Genomic DNA, 18657 nt, shown 5'->3' on the forward strand with positions numbered 1-18657 from the left:
TCCCACTCTTTGTGACCCCATGAACTGCAGCACGCCAGGCCTCCCTATCCATCACCAACTCCTGGAGTCCACCCAAACCCATGTCCATTGAGTCGGTGATAACACCCAACCATCTCATCCCCTGTCATCCCCTTCTCCTCCTGCCCTTAATCTTTCCCAGCATCAGGGTTTTTTCCAATGAGTCAGCTCTTCACATCAGGTGGCCAAAGTACTGGAGTTTCAGCTTCAACATCAGTCCTTCCAATGAACACCCAGCACTGATCTTTAGGATGGACTGGTTGGATTTCCTTGCAGTCCAAGGGACTCTCAAGTGTCTTCTCCAACACCATAGTTCAAAAGCATCAATTCTGCTGTGCTCAGCTTTCTTTGTAGTCCAACTCTCACATCCATACGTGACTACTGGAAAAACCATAGCCTTGACTAGATGGACCTTTGTTGGCAAAGTAATGTCTCTGCTTTTGAATATGCTGTATAGGTTGGTCATAACTTGCCTTCCAAGGAGTATGTGTCTTTTAATTTCATGGCTGCAATCACCATCTGCAGTGATTTTGAAGCCTAGAAACATAAAATCAGCCACTATTTCCACTGTTTCCCCATCTATTTGTCATGAAGTGATGAATGGATGTTGAAATTTTTCAAATGCTTTTTCTGCATCTATTGAGATGATCATGTGACATTTTTATCCTTCCTTTTGTTAATGTTGTGCATCAGGGGTCCCCAGTCCCTGAGTCATGGACTGCTACTGGTCCATGGCCTGTTAGGAACCAGGCTGCAGAGCAGGAGGTGAGTGGCAGGTGAGCAAGCAAAGCTTCATCTGCTGCATCTCATTTTTCCCCATTGCTCCCATTACTACCTGAACCATCCCCCGCCTCTCCGCACCACGTGCAGGTCTGTGGAAAAATTGTCTTCTGTAAAACTGATCACTGGTGCCAAAATTTTGGGACTACTGTTGTACATCACATTTATTGATTTGCAAATGTTACTCCACCCTTTTGATCCTGGAATAAATTCAACTTGATCATGGTGTATGATCCTTTTTATATATTGCTGGATTCAGTTTCCTAATATTTTCTTGAGGATTTTTGCCTCTATATTCATCAAAGATATTGGCCTATACACTATGGAGAACAATATGGAGCTTCCTCAAAAAAATAAAAATAGAGCTACCAAATGACCCTGCAGAAGATATTAAGAAGAGGTGGCAAGTATACACAGAAGAACTGTACAAAAAAAGATCTTCATAGCCCGGATAATCACGATGGTGTGATCACTCATCTAGAGCCAGACATCCTAGAATGTGAAGTCAAATGGGCCTTAGAAAGCATCACTACGAACAAAGCTAGTGGAGGTGATGGAATTCCAGTGGAGCTATTTCAAATCCTGAAAGATGATGCTGTGAAAGTGCTGCACTCAATAGGCCAGCAAATTTAGAAAACTCAGCAGTGGACACAGGACTGGAAAAGGTCAGTTTTCATTCCAATCCCAAAGAAAGGCAATGCCAAAGAATGCTCAAACTACCGCACAATTGCACTCATCTCACGTGCTAGTAAAGTAATGCTCAAGATTCTCCAAGCCAGGCTTCAGCAGTATGTGAACTGTGAAATTCCTGATGTTCAAGCTGGTTTTAGAAAAGGCAGAGGAACCAGAGATCAAATTGCCAACATCCGCTGGATCATGGAAAAAGCAAGAGAGTTCCAGAAAAACATCTATTTCTGCTTTATTAACTGTGCCAAAGCCTTTGACTGTGTGGATCACAATAAACTGTGGAAAATTCTGAAAGAGATGGGAATCCCAGACCACCTGACCTGCCTCTTAAGAAATCTGTATGCAGGTCAGGAAGCAACAGGTAGAACTGGACATGGAACAACAGACTGGTTCCCAATAGGAAAAGGAGTACATCAAGGCTGTATATTGTCACCCTGCTTATTTAACTTCTATGCAGAGTACATCATGAAAAACGCTGGACTGGAAGAAACACAAGCTGGAATCAAGATTGCCAGGAGAAATATCAATAACCTCAGATATGCAGATGACAACATCCTATGGCAGAAAGTGAAGAGGAACTAAAAAGCTTCTTGATGAAAGTAAAAGTAAAGAGTGAAAAAGTTGGCTTAAAGCTCAACATTCAGAAAACAAAGATCATGGCATCTGGTCCCATCACTTCATGGGAAATAGATGGAGAAACAGTGGAAACAGTGTCAGACTTTATTTTGGGGGGCTCCAAAATCACTGCAGATGGTGACTGCAGCCACGAAATTAAAAGACGCTTACTCCTTGGAAGAAAAGTTATGACCAACCTAGATAGTATATTCAAAAGCAGAGACATTACTTTGCCGACTAAGGTCCGTCTAGTCAAGGCTATGGTTTTTCCAGTAGTCATGTATGGGTGTGGGAGTTGGACTGTGAAGAAGGCTGAACGCCGAAGAATTGATGCTTTTGAACTGTGGTGTTGGAGAAGACTCTTGAGAGTCCCTTGGACTGCAAGGAGATCCAACCAGTCCATTCTGAAGGAGATCAGCCCTGGGATTTCTTTGGAAGGAATGATGCTAAAGCTGAAACTCCAGTCCTTTGGCCACCTCATGCGAAGAGTTGACTCATTGGAAAAGACTCTGAGGCTGGGAGGGATTGGGGGCAGGAGGAGAAGGGGACAACAGAGGATGAGATGGCTGGATGGCATCACGGACTCGATGGACATGAGCCTGAGTGAACTCCAGGAGATGGTGATGGACAGGGAGGCCTGGCGTGCTGTGAATCATGGGGTCGCAAAGAGTCGGACACGACTGAGCAACTGAACTGAACTGATGACCCTGCAATCACACTCCTGGGCATTTATCCAGAGAAAAACATGATCCAAAAGGATACATGCACCCCAATGTTCACTGCAGCACTGTTTACAATAGCCAAGACATAGAAGAAACCAAAATGTCAATCGACAGAGGAATGGATAAAGAAGATGTGGTACATATAGGCAATTTCAGAATATTACTCAGCCATTGCAAAGAATAAAATAATGCCATTTTCAGCAACAAGGATGGACCTAGACAGTGTCAAACTGAGTGAAGTCAGACAGAGAAGAAGAAATATCATATGACATCCCTTATATATGGAATCTAAAAAGAAATTATATAAATGAACTTACTTACAAAACAGAAACATACTCACAGCCTTAGTGAATTTATGGTTGCCAGGAGGAAGGATGAGGGGAAGGGATAGTTAGGGAGTTTGGGATGGACATGTGCACACTGGTATATTTAAAATGGAATACCAGCTAGGACCTAGTGGAACTCTGCTCAGTCTTATGTGGCAGAGTTTGGAGAAGGGACACATGTACATATATGGCTGAGATCCTTTGCTGTTCACCTGAAACTATCACAACATTGTTAGTCAGCTATACCCCAATACAAAATAAAAAGCTTTTTAAATATATATATATATACATATATATATATATATATATATATATATATATATATATATAGGCCTATAATTTTCTCTTTTTTTGTAGTGTTTTTTTTTTGTTGTTGTTGTTGTATTTTGGTATCAGGATAAGGGTGGCCTTGTAGAATAAATTTGCGAGTACTCCTTCCTCTTCAAGTTTTAGAACAATTTGACAGGGATTATTTACTCTTGTCTATATCTTTGAAAAACGCAGAGGCATTACTCTGCTGACAAAGGACCATCTAGTTATGGTCCATCTAGCTATGGTTTTTCCAATAGTCATGTACAGACATGAGAGTTGGACCATAAAGAAGGCTGTGCACCAAAGAATTGATGCTTTTGAATTGCGGTGTTGGAGAAGACTTGAGAGTCCCTTGTACTGCAAGGAGATCAAACCAGTCAATCCTAAATAAAGTCAACCCTGAATATTTATTGGAAGGACTGATGCTGAAGCTCCAATACTTTAGCCACCAGATGCAAAGAGCCAACTCATCGAAAAAGACTCTGATGCTCAGAAAGATAGAAAGCAGGAGAAAAAGGGGACACAGAGGATGAGATGGTTGGATGGCATCACCGACTCAATGGACATGAGTTTGAGCAAGCTCTGGGAGATGGTGAAGGACTGGGAAGCCTGGCATGCTACAGTCCATGGGGTTGCAAAGAGTCAGACATAACTGAGCGACTGAACAGCAACAAATATCTTTGTTAGAATTCTTTTCTGAAACCATCTGATCCTAGACTGTTCTTAGCTAGAGATTTTTATTACAAATTGAATTTTACTTGTAGTGATTATTCTGTTCAAATTGTTTCTTCTTGAATCAGTCTTACCAGGCTGTATTTTTCTAGAAATTTGTTCATTTCTTCTAGGTTGTCCAATTTGTCGGCATATAACATAGTATTCTCTTATGATTTTTTACATTTTTGTGTTATTAGCTGTTTTGTCTCCTCTTTCATTTTTATTTTATTTGGGTCCTCACTCTTTTTTTCTTGGTGACCCTGGTGAAAAGTTTATCAATTTTATCATTTCAAAGAACCAGTTCTTGGTTTCATTGATCTTTTCTATTGTTTTTTTTTATTTTTTTAATTTATTTATTTATTTTAATTTGAGGCTAATTACAATATTGTGGTGGTTTTTGCCATACTTTGACATGAAACAGCCACAGGTGTACAAGTATCTCTATTTTATTTATTTCTTCTCTGATCTTTATTTTTTTTTCTTCCTTCTACTGTCTTTGGGTTTTGTTTGTTCTTTTTCTAATGCTTTTAGGTGATAAAATGTTTTATGCAAAATTTTTCTTGTTTCTTGAGAAAGGCCTGTATTGGCACTAACTTCTCTCTTAGAACTGCTTTTGTTGCATCTAATAGATTTTGGAAAATTGTATTTCCATTTGCATTTGTCTTGAGGGACTTTCTGATTTCCTCTTTGATTTCATCCTGTCCCAATGGTTTTTAGTAGTGTGTTGTGTAGCCTCCATGTGTTTGTTCTTTTACCATTTTTTTTTCTTTTTGTAGTTGATTTCTAGTTTCATACTGTTTTGGTCATTAAAAAATACTTGATATAATTTCTATCTTAAATTTTTTGGGACTTGTTCTGTGGCCCAGCATGTGATCTGTCCTGGAGAACATTCCATAAGCACTTGAGAAGAATGTGTATTCTGCTATTTTGGGATGGAATGTCTTGTAAGACATCTATTAAGTCCAACTAGTCTATTGCGTCATTTAAGTTCACTGTTGTCTTATCATCTGTCTAGATAATATGTCTATAGATATCAGGGGAGTGTTAAAGTCCTCTACTAATATTGTATCATTGTCAAATTCTCCCTTTATGTCTGCTAGTATTTGCTTTATTTATTTAGGGGCTCCTGTGTTTGGTACATATATGTTAACAAGAGTAATAGCTTCTTTGTATATTGATCCCTTTATGATTATATAATGCACTCATCTTTTGTTATAGCCTTCATGTTAAAGTTTTTTTGTTCTATATGAATACCACTACCCTCACTTTCTTGTCATTAACGATTTCATGAAATATCTTTTTCCATTCCTTCACTTTCATTCTATATGTCTTTGGCCCTGAAGAGTAGCATATTAAAGGGTCTTGTTTTTTAATCCAATCAGCCACCCTTTGTCTTTTGGAACATTTAGTCTATTGACATTTAAAGTCATTTAAAGTAGTAATTGATTGGTATGTACTTACTGGGCTTCCCAGGTAGCTCAGCTGTAAAGAATCTGCCTGTAATACAAGAGCTGCAGGAGCCACAGGTTCAATCCCTGTGTTGGGAAGATCCCCTGGAGGAGGGCATGGTAACCCATTCTAGTATTCTTGCCTGGAAAATCCCATGGACAGAGGAACCTGGCTACAGTCCACAGGGTCACAAAGAATCGAACATGACTGAAGCACCTTAGTACAGCACAGCACATGTTCAGTTCAGTTCAGTCGCTCAGTCGTGTCTGACTCTTTGTGACCCCATGAATCGCAGCACGCCAGGCCTCCCTGTTCATCACCATCTCCCGGAGTTCATGCAGGCTCACGTCCATCGAGTCCGTGATGCCATCCAGCCATCTCATCCTCAGTCGTCCCCTTCTCCTCCTGCCCCCAATCCCTCCCAGCATCAGAGTCTTTTCCAATGAGTCAACTCTTCGCATGAGGTGGCCAAAGTACTGGAGTTTCAGCTTTAGCATCATTCCTTCCAAAGAAATCCCAGGGTTGATCTCCTTTAGAATGGACTGGTTGGATCTCCTTGCAGTCCAAGGGACCCTCAAGAGTCTTCTCCAACACCACAGTTCAAAAGCATCAATTCTTCAGCATTCAGCCTTCTTCACAGTCCAAGTCTCACATCCATACATGACCACTGGAAAAACCATAGCCTTGACTAGACAGACCTTAGTCAGCAAAGTAATGTCTCTGCTTTTGAATATACTATCTAGGTTGGTCATAACTTTTCTTCCAAGGAGTAAGCGTCTTTTAATTTCATGGCTGCAATCACCATCTGCAGTGATTTTGGAGCCCCCCAAAATAAAATCTGACACTGTTTCCCCATCTATTTCCCATGGAATGATGGGACCGGATGCCATGATCTTCGTTTTCTGAATGTTGAGCTTTAAGCCAAATTTTTCACTCTCCTCTTTCACTTTCATCAAGAGGCTTTTTAGCTACTTATTGTCATTGTATTACTTGTTTTCCAATTGTTTTTTATAGTTCTCTGTTTATTTCTTCTGTTTCTCCCACTGTGGTTTAATTATTTCCTTCGTAGTATGCTTAGGTTCCTTTCTTTTTGGTTTTTGTATATCTTTTGCAGGTTTCTGATTTGTGGTTACCATGGGGTTCAAATATGTTGACTCATAATTATATCTATGTGATTTTAACTGATAGTCATTTAAGTTTAAACACATTCTAAAAGATCTACATTTTAATTCCCTTCCCCAACATTTTGTATTTTTTAAAATCATATTTTACATCTTTACATTTTTTCCTTCACTGTTTATTGTCTTTATAGTTGATTTTACAATTTTTCCTTCTTCAGGGGATCTTCCTGACCCAGGGTTCAAACCCATGTCTCCTGAGTTGGCAGGTGGATTCTTTACCACTGAGCCACCAAGGAAGCCCTTTTAATCTATGTGCTTGCTCATTTGAAGTGAAGTGAAGTCACTCAGTCGTGTCCGACTCTTTGCAACCCCGTGGACTGTAGCCCACCAGGCTCCTCCATCCATGGGATTCTCCAGGCAAGAACACTGGAGTGGGTTGCCATTTCCTTCTCCAGGGATCTTCCCAACCCAGGGATCGAACCGAGGTCTCCCACATTGCAGGCAGACGCTTTAACCTCTGAGCCACCAAGGAAGCTTGCTTATTTAGGTTATCTTAAATCCTTTCCTATTTTGGAGTTTCCCATTCCTATAGATTCTTATTTCTTTTTCATTTGGAGTAGGACATTTCTTTTAGAGTAGGTTTAGTATTGCTCATTTATTTTGGTTTTTGCTAGTTTGAAGAGGTCTTTCTCTCTCCTAAATAATAACCTTGCTGGGCAGAGTATCCTAGGTAGCAGGTTTTTCCTTTTCAGTATTTTGAATATTTCTTATCATACCCTTCTGGCCTGCAACATTTCTCTAAAGAAATCAGCTGATAGCCTTATGGGGGTTCACTTGTAACTGACTCTTTATTTTTCTCTTGCTGCCATTAGAATTTGTTTTGACATTTTAATTATATGTCTTGGTGTGGATCTGCTTGGGTTCATCTTATTTGGGAACTTTCATGCTTTTTATACTTGGATATCTGTTTCTTTTTTTCAGGTTTGGGAAGTTTTCAGCCATAATTTCTTTTAATACATTTTCAACACCCTTCTCTCTCTCTCTTTTCCCCTTCTGCAATGCCTATAATGTGAAAAAGTCATATATATATGGACTACATATCAGGCAAGCAAATTTTCATGGGCTCCTTCCAAGCAGAGTCCAGGCTTCCCTGCAGCCCTCCTATTAGTCCCACTGACCCTCCGACCAGCCAAGGGGACTTGTCTCCCCTTTGCTGAACCCCAGGGATGGAATGCCTGCTATATATAGCTCCTGCTATATGTATATATACATATATATATATATATATATATATATATATATATATATATATCTCCATATACAAAAATCCACATATAAAAGTTTCTTTTAAGTGTGTGCTCTTCCCCCTCCCAGCATTGGCACCCTCACCCAAGTAGAACAGTGCTGGAGCAAGAGGGGCTAGTGTGGGTATTCAACAGGGGTGGAGGCATGGGCTGTGGTGGTCTGGCTGCCATCAGAGATCTTGTCTGCCTCTGATGCTTCAACTTTGCAACTGCCAGTAGTCGATGCCCACTCCCTACTCAGATGCCACTTAAGGTTTTATCCACCATAGCATTTTTTTTTTTACTTATTTACTTTATTTACAATATTTCAGGTGTATAGCAAAGTTTTATACACACACACATTCTATTTTCAGATTCTTCTCCATTGTAGGTAGTTACACCATAGCAATGTTAAAAAGCAGAGACATTACTTCGCCAACAAAGATCTGTCTAGTCAAGGCTATGGTTTTTCCAGTGGTCATGTATGGATGTGAGAGTTGGACTGTGAAGAAAGCTGAGCGCCAAAGAATTGATGCTTTTGAACTGTGGTGTTGGAGAAGACTCTTGAGGGTCCCTTGGACTGCAAGGAGCTCCAACTAGTCCATTCTAAAGGAGATCAGTCCTGGGTGTTCATTGGAAGGACTGATGCTAAAGCTGAAACTCCAGTACTTTGGATACCTCATGCAAAGAGTTGACTCATTGGAAAAGACTCTGATGCTGGGAGGGATTGGGGGCAGGAGGAGAAGGGGACGACCGAGGACGAGATGGCTGGATGGCATCACCGACTCGATGGACGTGAGTCTGAGTAAACTCCGGGAGTTGGTGATGGACAGGGAGGCCTGGCGTGCTGCGATTCATGGGGTTGCAAAGAGTCGGACACGACTGAGCGACTGAACTGAACTGACACCATAGCATCTTACTGCAAAGTTTTTTCCTTGTTGTGGCAGCCCTTAGTCCTGTGTGGAACTGCTAATGGTGCTGGAGCATTTGCTTGGCTCAGGCTGGGGCAGACACCAGAGTGATCAGAGAAAACCAGTCAGCCCCGAGTGGTTTCAACTCACCATTTCTGCACTGCTTAGGGAGCTATCAAGTGTTCATGGGCTCCTTCCAAGCAGAGTCCAGGCTTCCCTGTAGCCCTCCTATTAGTCCCACTGACCCTCCAACCAGCCAAGGGGGCTTGTCTCCCCTTTGCTGAACCCTGGGGATGGAATGCCTGATATGTAGCTGTCACTGCTCACTCCCCAGGGAGGGCATGTACCCAGGTAGTCTCCCTTTTTCTACACATCCCCTCCTGGGGACACATCCCATCATGATCGATTCTCTTCCTTCCTATGTGATTCTGCGTGGATCTTTCTTATAGCCTTGGTTATATAGGAATCTTTCTGCCAGTCTCCTGTTAGTTTTCAGTGATAACTGTTCCACATGTAGATGTATTTTTGATATATTCATGGGGGAAGCTGAGTTCCATATCCCCCTACTCTGCCTTCTTGATTTGAATCACTCTGAGTCTAGGTTTCTTACAGCCTTCCTATTAGTCCCACTGGTTTTCTAACCTGTTTAGGGGACCTGTCTTCCTGATGTCAAATTCCAGGGATGTGGTGCCCAATATGTGGCTTGAACTGCTCACTCCCCAGGGAGGCTCTCTGCTTTGTAATGCTCTTCATCTTCTGTGCCCCCCACCAAGGGCACAGGTCCCAACATGATTGCTACTCCTCTATTCTTACCAGAATCTGTATGGCTCTTTATTATAGCCTTGGTTGTACAAAAGTCTTTCTGCCAGTCTCCAATTCGTTTTCAGTGATACTTTCTCCACATTTAGAGGTATCTTCATGTTCATGGGGGAAGTGAGTTCCATGTCCTCCTAATCTGTCTTGATCTCTCCCCCAGGAAATTTGAACTTTTATCCTAAGAACAGTGAAAATTATAGAAGAACATTTTCTTATTTTATTATAAAATTTTCAAACATATAGGAAATTTTGAATGGTAGATTCTACCATTAATATTTCACTATACTTTATCTCATATCTATCCATCTATCTATTCTGCTATCTAATAGAAAGGTGTTAAGCAGAATATTTCCATGGTATATGGAGAAACAAATGAAGGAATAAAGCATAGAGGCAAGGAAAAAAGATAGGCAGTGCTAAAATTTTCTAGGCAAAAGATAATGGTGATTTGGACTGCTGAAGTGGTAATAGGTCCATATTTAAAACATTTTCAAGTGATAGAATCATCAGATCTTGGTATGTATTTCAATACAGAGGGTGATAGAGAGGGGTGAGTATAAGTTATAGTTAGGAGTGCAGACTCAAGAACCAGACTACCTGGAATCAAATCCTGGCTCTACCATTTAACAGCTCTCCCCTTTCCTATGCCTCAGTTTTCTGTTCTGTGAAATGGGGATAATAATCCTTATTTCATAGGACTGTTATAAAGGTTACCTGAAAAAAATATATATATATATATGTATGTATCTTAGAACAGAGCCTGGGACACAGCAAGTTCTATATAAGTGGTTGCTGTTATTTTTCCCTGGAGAAAGAAATGGCAACCCACTCTAGTATTCTTGCCTGAAAGATCCCATGGGTAGAGGATCCTGGTGGGCTACAGTCCATGGGCTCACAAAGAGTTTGATATGATAGAGCATTAAAATGATTATTATTTTTAATATTATATATAAGAGATGACACTCTGGTTGGAAAGATATAGGTTCAAATCCCAGATGTATTATTTACTAGCTATGTGATATGAGATGGTTTTTTTCATTTGAAACATGTACCCCCTTCACATGAGTTTTTGAGTATCAATTTAAATGAGAGGAAATAATATACATCTCTTATTTTTAGAGTAATCACAGATCTAAGATTATCTGTGGAGATCTTCAACGAGAATTCTTTTTGAGTGTATTATTTTCAAAGAAGCAGTTGTGTTGCTGGTAAAGCATCAGTAGAAAATAATGAGGGGGTGGGGATGTGTGGCACACTATGTCACAATGCTAAGATTCCAGGGCTAAATTCCATTTTCTCCCTAGGCTGCTGCCATCCAACACTTAGAATCTGCATCCACTGAGTTAAACAAAATCCTGAAGGCCAAGTACCCAACAGAGATGATTATCGCAACCAGGTCAGTCTTCCTTTGCCTCTCAACCTTTTGGGGTGTTTTTTCTCATAGGCTGTTCCATCAGTCAGAGATGGTGCTCATTTTAATAGCTTGGGGGTTGAGGTCAAAGAAAGCCTATGTTTACCTTCCAAAATCAAATTTCTTCTAACTCAAATCTCCTGAGTGGGAAGTTTATGAAAAATAAATTTTAAAAAAATATGAGATTGGGGTGAGTTCTCCTGCTGCTCCAAAATGACAAAATTGCAAGCCACAGATTTGGAAGAGGGGTTACAGAAGGGAAACACAACATTCCATACCACTCAAGAGCATAGCATATCTCCCTCCAGTAGGGACACATTTTCCATCTAATACTTAGAAAACTCTCTGTGGTGCCTACTACTGCTGCTTTCTCATAGCTGAGCAACACATTCTCCTCTTCTAAATATGTGGGCCATTCATTTATCCTGGGACTCTGGTGGAGTCCTTCCAAGTCTACCACATTATTTTTTGAGAAACAGTCCCTACATGGGCCATAATACCAAAGTCCCTATATTTTTACTAAATTAGCTGGGTCCTTGAAACATAGTTGATTTGACCCAGGATGAAATCCAGACCCAAGTTATACAAATTGAATTCTGTTTTCTGAAAATTTGGAATTTGGGCTAAGAAATGTTGGTTAAACTCTCTTAAGTACTGGCATATTTGCCCAAATGCACATGAAGAATCAGAATAAACAAAGAGAGGAGAGGGAGTTGGGAGAGAGGAACAAGGAGAGGGAGAAAGGAGAGATCAGAAAAGAGAGAGGGAGAAGGAAGAGGAGGAAGATGGAAACTAATGACATTATAAGACAGAAGGGCTCTGGACCTCATGTCCATGTCACATTGTGCCATCTATCTTATCTTTCCAGATTCCTGTGCTCAGCAGTGGAAGATTTTGTGGTTGATATTGTAAAGGCCTGGAGCCGGATAAAGCAGAACAATACAGCAATAGAGTCTGTCATTTTGAAAGTAAGTTTCCATCCTTCTGTCTTATACTCTTTGTGGCACCAGGGCCCCAATTTTTAATAAAAGCAAATGTCTCTCTCACTGGAAATCGTTAAAGGGCAAGGAGAAGCAGCTGGTAAGCCTCCCTGATGGTGAAAATCCTCATTGAACTTCCACCTTTTACCAAATAAAGAGTGGCACTGTACATGCTAGTCCATGTACCATGTACCTAAGCATATGTTAAGCATCTGTCCACACCCAGACACAAGCATATACCAACATGTATGCACATGGCTGTATACCAGAACATTCTTGAAACTACATACGAATACATGCTAGAGATACACCCATGGCCACCTCTATGATAACAGTAACAATAATAGCTAATACTTCTATAGCACTTATTCTGTGCCAGGAACTGTTCTAAGCACTTATAATGTATTCACTTATTTAATCTTCACAACTTCTCAAGAATATAAAAGCACAACGAGATTAAGTTACTTGCCTCAGTTCACAAACTATTAAGTGATGGAGCTGGGAATCAGGCCATAATCATGCAGTACATCCCCAAACATACACACAGACAAAAGCAGACACCAGGCACCCATGCCGAGCCACATCCGTATCCATAGGAGCATGCCCACGAAAACACCAATCCAGAAATGTGTGTTTATCTTTCCTCAATCTTACTATATTGTATATCATTTTACAGACCATTTGGACATGAGAAAGACTAGGCAACATACATTGGTGCCTGAAGCTGCTCAGAAACAAATGATGTCTCTTTAACCCCTAATACCCTTTGGCTATCTTATCACATCTACCCAAAATTTCTTTCCCTAAACTTTCCTCTCCCCACATTTAGCTTCCTATGCTCAGTGTCCTGGCCAACTGTTACCCTTCTGCACTTCTCTCCATGCTATCTAACTACTCATTCTGTCCTTTCAAGCATGAATTTCTCATAACAATGACCTGTCTGTCTCATTCCCTATATAGAGCGACTTAATGTACGACAAGCTCAGTGTCCTGATTGATATCCTTGCTGAGGATGCAGCTGTTGAGAAGAGTGCCAAAGCACATAAAGAAAGTGCCAAGGCCGATGGAAAGCCCTCCATCCCTCAAATAGACCACATAGCCAAGTGCAAGTTGGAACTGGCTACAAAGGCCCAGAATCTCCAAAAGTCATTGAAACTCATCATATTCCAAGTTGAACAAGGTAAAGGTCCCAGGGTTGTGCTGACTGAAGGAGGGGAAAGGGAAGGTTCCTGTGGATCGTTACTGATCTACCTCACTCTGGGTCTTCTATTTGACACCACTACCCAAACTTGACTAGATTCTGCATTCGTAAAGCATCAAAATCAGAGACTGATTTTGAAAAGCCTCACTCCTGATAAGCTGCCCCTTTGGCACCTCCTACCTCACAGGGACTAAACTCTTGCTACTTATTTATTTTTGGAATTAGCACTCATCCTAAACAATTACAGCTGCTTAGAGGCTTGGCTCAAAGCTCTGTCAGCTTCCACCTCCAGCCATGGAATTTTTTTCCACCTGCTCCTATCCCCTTCCAACCACTGAGCCTATGACAATTCTAGAAAGAAAATAGTGTTCATCTCTGCATGTCTTACACAGTATTCATCAGGCACAAGGGCCCCGAGAGTGGTCCTGGCAGCTCCGGCATTGATTGCCATTTCCCATAATTCATGACAACCTACAAGCTTCCAACTGAGTACGAAAGCTCTTTCAACTCCAACTTCTTAATTTAACATTCTGGTTTCCATTTCTTCTCCACAATGCTTCTTTGAAAAACAGATCAGAAAATTATGTTAACACCAAGTGTGTTCTGCCTGAGCTATTGGAATTGAGCAGTAGTTCATGTAGCAAGGAAGTCCCTTTGGCTGGCCTTTGGCTTTTACCTATGGTACCTTCTCCTGCCTTGGTGCATGTAGATACAACCTCAGCCAAGTTTCTAAGAAAAAAAAGGAAATATCCCTTCTGCAGTGTGAAATAATTAAACAGCCAATTTGCCTCTATTTCTGTAGGTAGTTTCCAAGGGGGCTTCCCAGGTAGCGCTAGTGGTAAATAACCCGCCTGCCAATGAAGGAGACACAAGAGATGTGGGTTCGACCCCTGAGTCAGGAAGATCCCTTGGAGGAGGGCATGGCAACCCACTCCAGTATTCTTGCCTGGAGAATCCCATGGACAGAGGAACCTGCCAGGCTACAGTTCATAGGGTCACAGAGTCAGACACGACTGAAGTGACTTAGCATGTATGCATGCAGTTTCCAAGGAACAGGGATCAGATCAATCTGATGTAGCCATAACCCTGTCACAACTAGTACTCAACCTGCTCCATTAATACATAAGTCAGGTTTAGAAGTATAGCTTGTGCCCATGGGACAGAGAAAGGCACCCCTGGGTAGGATAGGGATTGAACCTACAGGCTTTGGCATAAGCCAAGCACATGAGCTATATGATATTAATATATAGGTTGGTGAAAGGAAGGCGACTTCTCAAATATTCTGGGTATTGGTGAGACATTTGAGTGAAAGAAAGGCATGTGTCCTAGAGGGTTAAGTTTAGAACAAAGGGCACATGAGTAAATGAATTACAAATAGGATGAAAATGGAGGTAGAAGAGCAGAGGGTTTCCTATCCTGCTCCACCTACCCCTGGCCCCCAGCTTCTGCTCACAATCACATTTACTGGGTGATAGGAAAAGAGTAACAAGTAAAACAGAGAAAACTCAAGCATGGACATAAAGAAACATGCCAATACTATAGAAAAACTGAAACCATAAACAGCATTATGGAGCAGAGGTAATAATGATCAAATGGGAGTCTCCGTTGTCTCCCCATACACTGGTGTTAACAAAAGAGATGCTCAAGAAATGTGACCAATCCTCCTTTTCTCCTTTCCTCCCTCTGTCCCCTCCTCCTTCCTTCCCTTTCTTCCTTCCATCCCTCCTTCCCTCCTTCCTTCCATTTTTTCTCTGTAGTTCTTGATGAGCAAAGCCGACAGACAATATCAGTTAAGAACTTCAGTTCAACTTTCTTCCTAGAAGATGACTCAGAAGATATTAACCAGATGAGCCCAAGACACCGTAAGGATCTTTCTCCTTTTATTCTATGCTTCATCTCTGTCTTCTAGTTCCCAAAGAATATATCTTTAGTATTTTCATGCATCTTCCTTTTGCCCTAATCCTATTCTGCCATATGGTTCAGCTGGTAAAGAATCCGCCTGCAATGCAGGAGACCTGGGTTTGATCCCTGGGTTGGGAAGATCCCCTGGAGAAGGAAAAGGCTACCCACCCCAGTATTCTGGCCTGGAGAATTCCATGGACTACAGTCCATGGGGTCGCAAAGAGTCAGACACGACTGAGCAATGTTCACTTTCACTAATTCTGCCATAGAGATCCCTCCCTTTTCTCCAGAAACCCCACACTATAAGGCCCCATGCCTATATCCAGAAGTAATGACCCCATTAGGTTCTTTGAAAAGGCCTGATGAAACCCAAGATTTGAAGCTGTTTCACTGCCAGCAAGCAGTCTGCCCAGCCTTATTATTCTCTCAGTGGAAGTCCCTGTCCATCCAAGATGATCCCTCTTTGGAATGAGAACCCTGAATATTATCTAAAAGAAAGTCATTGAGCTTGACTCTGTTCCAACAGAGAAAGTAGGGTGAAATAATAGTAGGGGAAGGGCTTTCTTTTTTGTATCTGACACCAAGGTGATATCTTTTGTGTCTAGGTTCTCGTCTTGGTACTCTGTCTTCTATATCTTCTCTCAAAAGTGAAGACCTAGAAAACCTCAATTTGGAGCACTTACATTTTACACCTGAAACTATGTAAGTATTTATAGACCTATTACCTTTCTATGGCTTCTTCCTTTCTCTGGTAAAGAGAATAGAATAAGGATACCTAGAGTCAAATGCTGACTAATTGTGTGACCTTACACAAATAGTTCAACCAAACCTCAGTTTCCTCACGTATAATATGGAGATAATTGTAGAACTTGTCACATAGGTTGTGTATTTATTGAGTTTATTTATCCAAAGTACTTACATTGGTCAGTCTTTCGCATCCATAGTTAGGTTTATATGTATTATAGTTATTATTATCACAACTTCATTTCATTTCAAAGGACCTGTTTTTCACTGTTGCCTTTGATAGTAAACAACTGAAGTTGCTAAGAAATAAGTGGGCATTTAGGGGACTAGGAAACAAACGTAAAGACATTTGTCTCAGTAACCCTACCTCTTTAGAATATTCCCAGTAGCCAAGTTCCAACACACTCACTCATTTTGAGTTCCATTAAGAAGATTGGTGATATCAGTCAAAGAAACCCCAATATCTGGACTATATTCAAGGGAGGCAAATCTTACATGAAAGATGTAGGGTCAATTTAGTAGTGAATTATAAAAAATCTGTGATTAAGTAGCTAAACTACCTATTTTTAGTTTCTTGAAAGACAGTTAGCAATTATATGTTTTCTACAGCTTCCCCCCATTTTCAACTCCCACTTCCCTCCACTTTGCCACTGGCTTAAGTTCATATCTGAGACCTCAGTGAACTTATCATTTATCACTTTGATCAATGGTGTGCTAAAAAATATTTAACAACCAGCTCCCAAGGGTGGGTGGCAGGTGGGAAGCCCTGATTTATTCCTGTTATAAACCTTCCCATTATGGCCTATTTCAAGCTACTGATACAATGTCATTGATTGCAGAGTTGGGAATTATAGGCATAATCAGCTTACATAAGCTAATATGAACTGTCTCCAGCACACCACTGGTTTTAATGGATGGATGCAAAAGAATCAAATAAACTGCTTGTTTTGTTTGTTTGTTTGTTTGTTTTTATTCTACATATATCTACCTTCTTTTATAAGGTTTCTCCCCTCAAATGTGTGGTCACTTTGCCCTTGGATGTGAAAGTGCTAAAAGGAGTTCAAAAATCTCTAAAAACAGTAATACAGAGTTTCCTCTCATCATACATTTTAATATGAGATACTTAAAGTTTCTTTTTGGGAATAAGTCAATGACTCTTATTTCCTTCTAGTTTATGTGGAGAAAATATTGGCCACTCATATCTGACAGTCTCCAAAGATGACTTCTTCATTATGAGTCTCAATCCCACTGAATCCTCCCAGCTGGCTGGGTATCCTCTCTTACAGCTAATAAGCTACTTGTTAACAAAATAGGATATCTACATGTGCCTCTCAAGAATATTAAGCCTTGTACCCAATGTAGAACAGGCCTTCTCTCATTGGTTTTGAACATTCAGATAAAGTCTGCAGCCCAGTGATAATACCACTTCTTTCCTATACCAATGTCTACTCTTTTCTTCCCTTTGGCTAATTTCAGACGCTTCAAAGAAAAGCGTGTCATGAACAACTATTTTGGAATTGGACTAGATGCTAAAATTTCTCTGGAATTCAACACCAGAAGAGATGAACACCCAGGACAATACAAGTAAGGAAAAGAAACTTCCCTGCCCACATGCAAACACACAATCACAATACACACATGTACTCCTGCTGCTGCTGCTGCTGCTGCTAAGTTGCTTCAGTCGTGTCTGACTCTGTGTGACCCCACAGACGGCAGCCCACCAGGCTCCCCCGTCCCTGGGATTCTCCAGGCAAGAACACTGGAGTGGGTTGCCATTTCCTTCTCCAATGCATGAAAGTAAAAAAGTGAAAGTGAAGTCGCTCAGTCGTGTTCAACTCTTAGCGACCCCATGGACTGCAGCCTACCAGGCTCCTCCATCCATGGGATTCTCCCGGCAAGAGTACTGGAGTGGGGTGCCATCGCCTTCTCTGACATGTACTCCTACATCTCCCATATCACAAACAACAGAACTCTTTTGAGAAGTAAAGAGTCCGTCATTTGAAAGTAAAACATTAGTTCAAAGCTTAGCCTAATAGGATAGCTTGCCCCAAATGTTGACCAAATCTGTGATGACTGCACTGGTATTCTGAACTTGGAGCCATCTTCATAGTCTTGACCTGTGGACTGCTGTGTAAATACAGCTACCTGTGTTACTGTTAGTAAAAACAGATTACATTGATTTGATTTAGCCATTTCTCTATCTTTGTTCTGTCTCTGAGAATTTGACAAGGTCCTAGTAGTAGTTTCAGGTCTGCTTTTGCTTGGCAAGGCTGCAAAGTATCAAAGATCACTCTACTGGTTCTTAGGGTTCCTAACCTGGTTCCCCTGGACCTACTGATTTTACCCCATCCAGGGCTGGCCTGCTTGGCACCTTCCAGTACTTTTGTACTGCAGATATACCCTAAGGCAGCCTCAGAGTTCTTTTTTTTTTTCTAATTTTTATTTTTACTTTATTTTACTTTACAATACTGTATTGGTTTTGCCATACATTGACATGAATTCGCCATGCGTGTACATGAGTTCCCAATCCTGAACCCCCCTCCCACCTCCCACTCCATATCATCTCTCTGGATCATCCCCGTGCACCAGCCCCAAGCATCCTGTATCCTGTATTGAACATAGACTGGCGATTCGTTTCTTACATGATAGTATACGTGTTTCAGTG

General features: G+C 41.0%; 1 protein-coding gene across 1 annotated transcript in view; it reads left to right on the forward strand.

The window, feature by feature from the left end:
* Positions 1-18657, forward strand: part of DGKK (diacylglycerol kinase kappa) — a 179206-nt gene that overhangs the window by 135998 nt on the left and 24551 nt on the right. The window contains exons 13-18 of the mRNA XM_042242317.2: positions 11059-11150; positions 12034-12133; positions 13106-13325; positions 15104-15208; positions 15854-15950; positions 17469-17576. Of these exons, the coding sequence (XP_042098251.1) occupies positions 11059-11150; positions 12034-12133; positions 13106-13325; positions 15104-15208; positions 15854-15950; positions 17469-17576 (722 nt within the window). The remainder of the gene's footprint in view (positions 1-11058; positions 11151-12033; positions 12134-13105; positions 13326-15103; positions 15209-15853; positions 15951-17468; positions 17577-18657) is intronic.

This window comes from Ovis aries, chromosome X (genome assembly GCF_016772045.2).
Source record: "Ovis aries strain OAR_USU_Benz2616 breed Rambouillet chromosome X, ARS-UI_Ramb_v3.0, whole genome shotgun sequence".
Taxonomy (NCBI): Eukaryota; Metazoa; Chordata; class Mammalia; order Artiodactyla; family Bovidae; genus Ovis; species Ovis aries.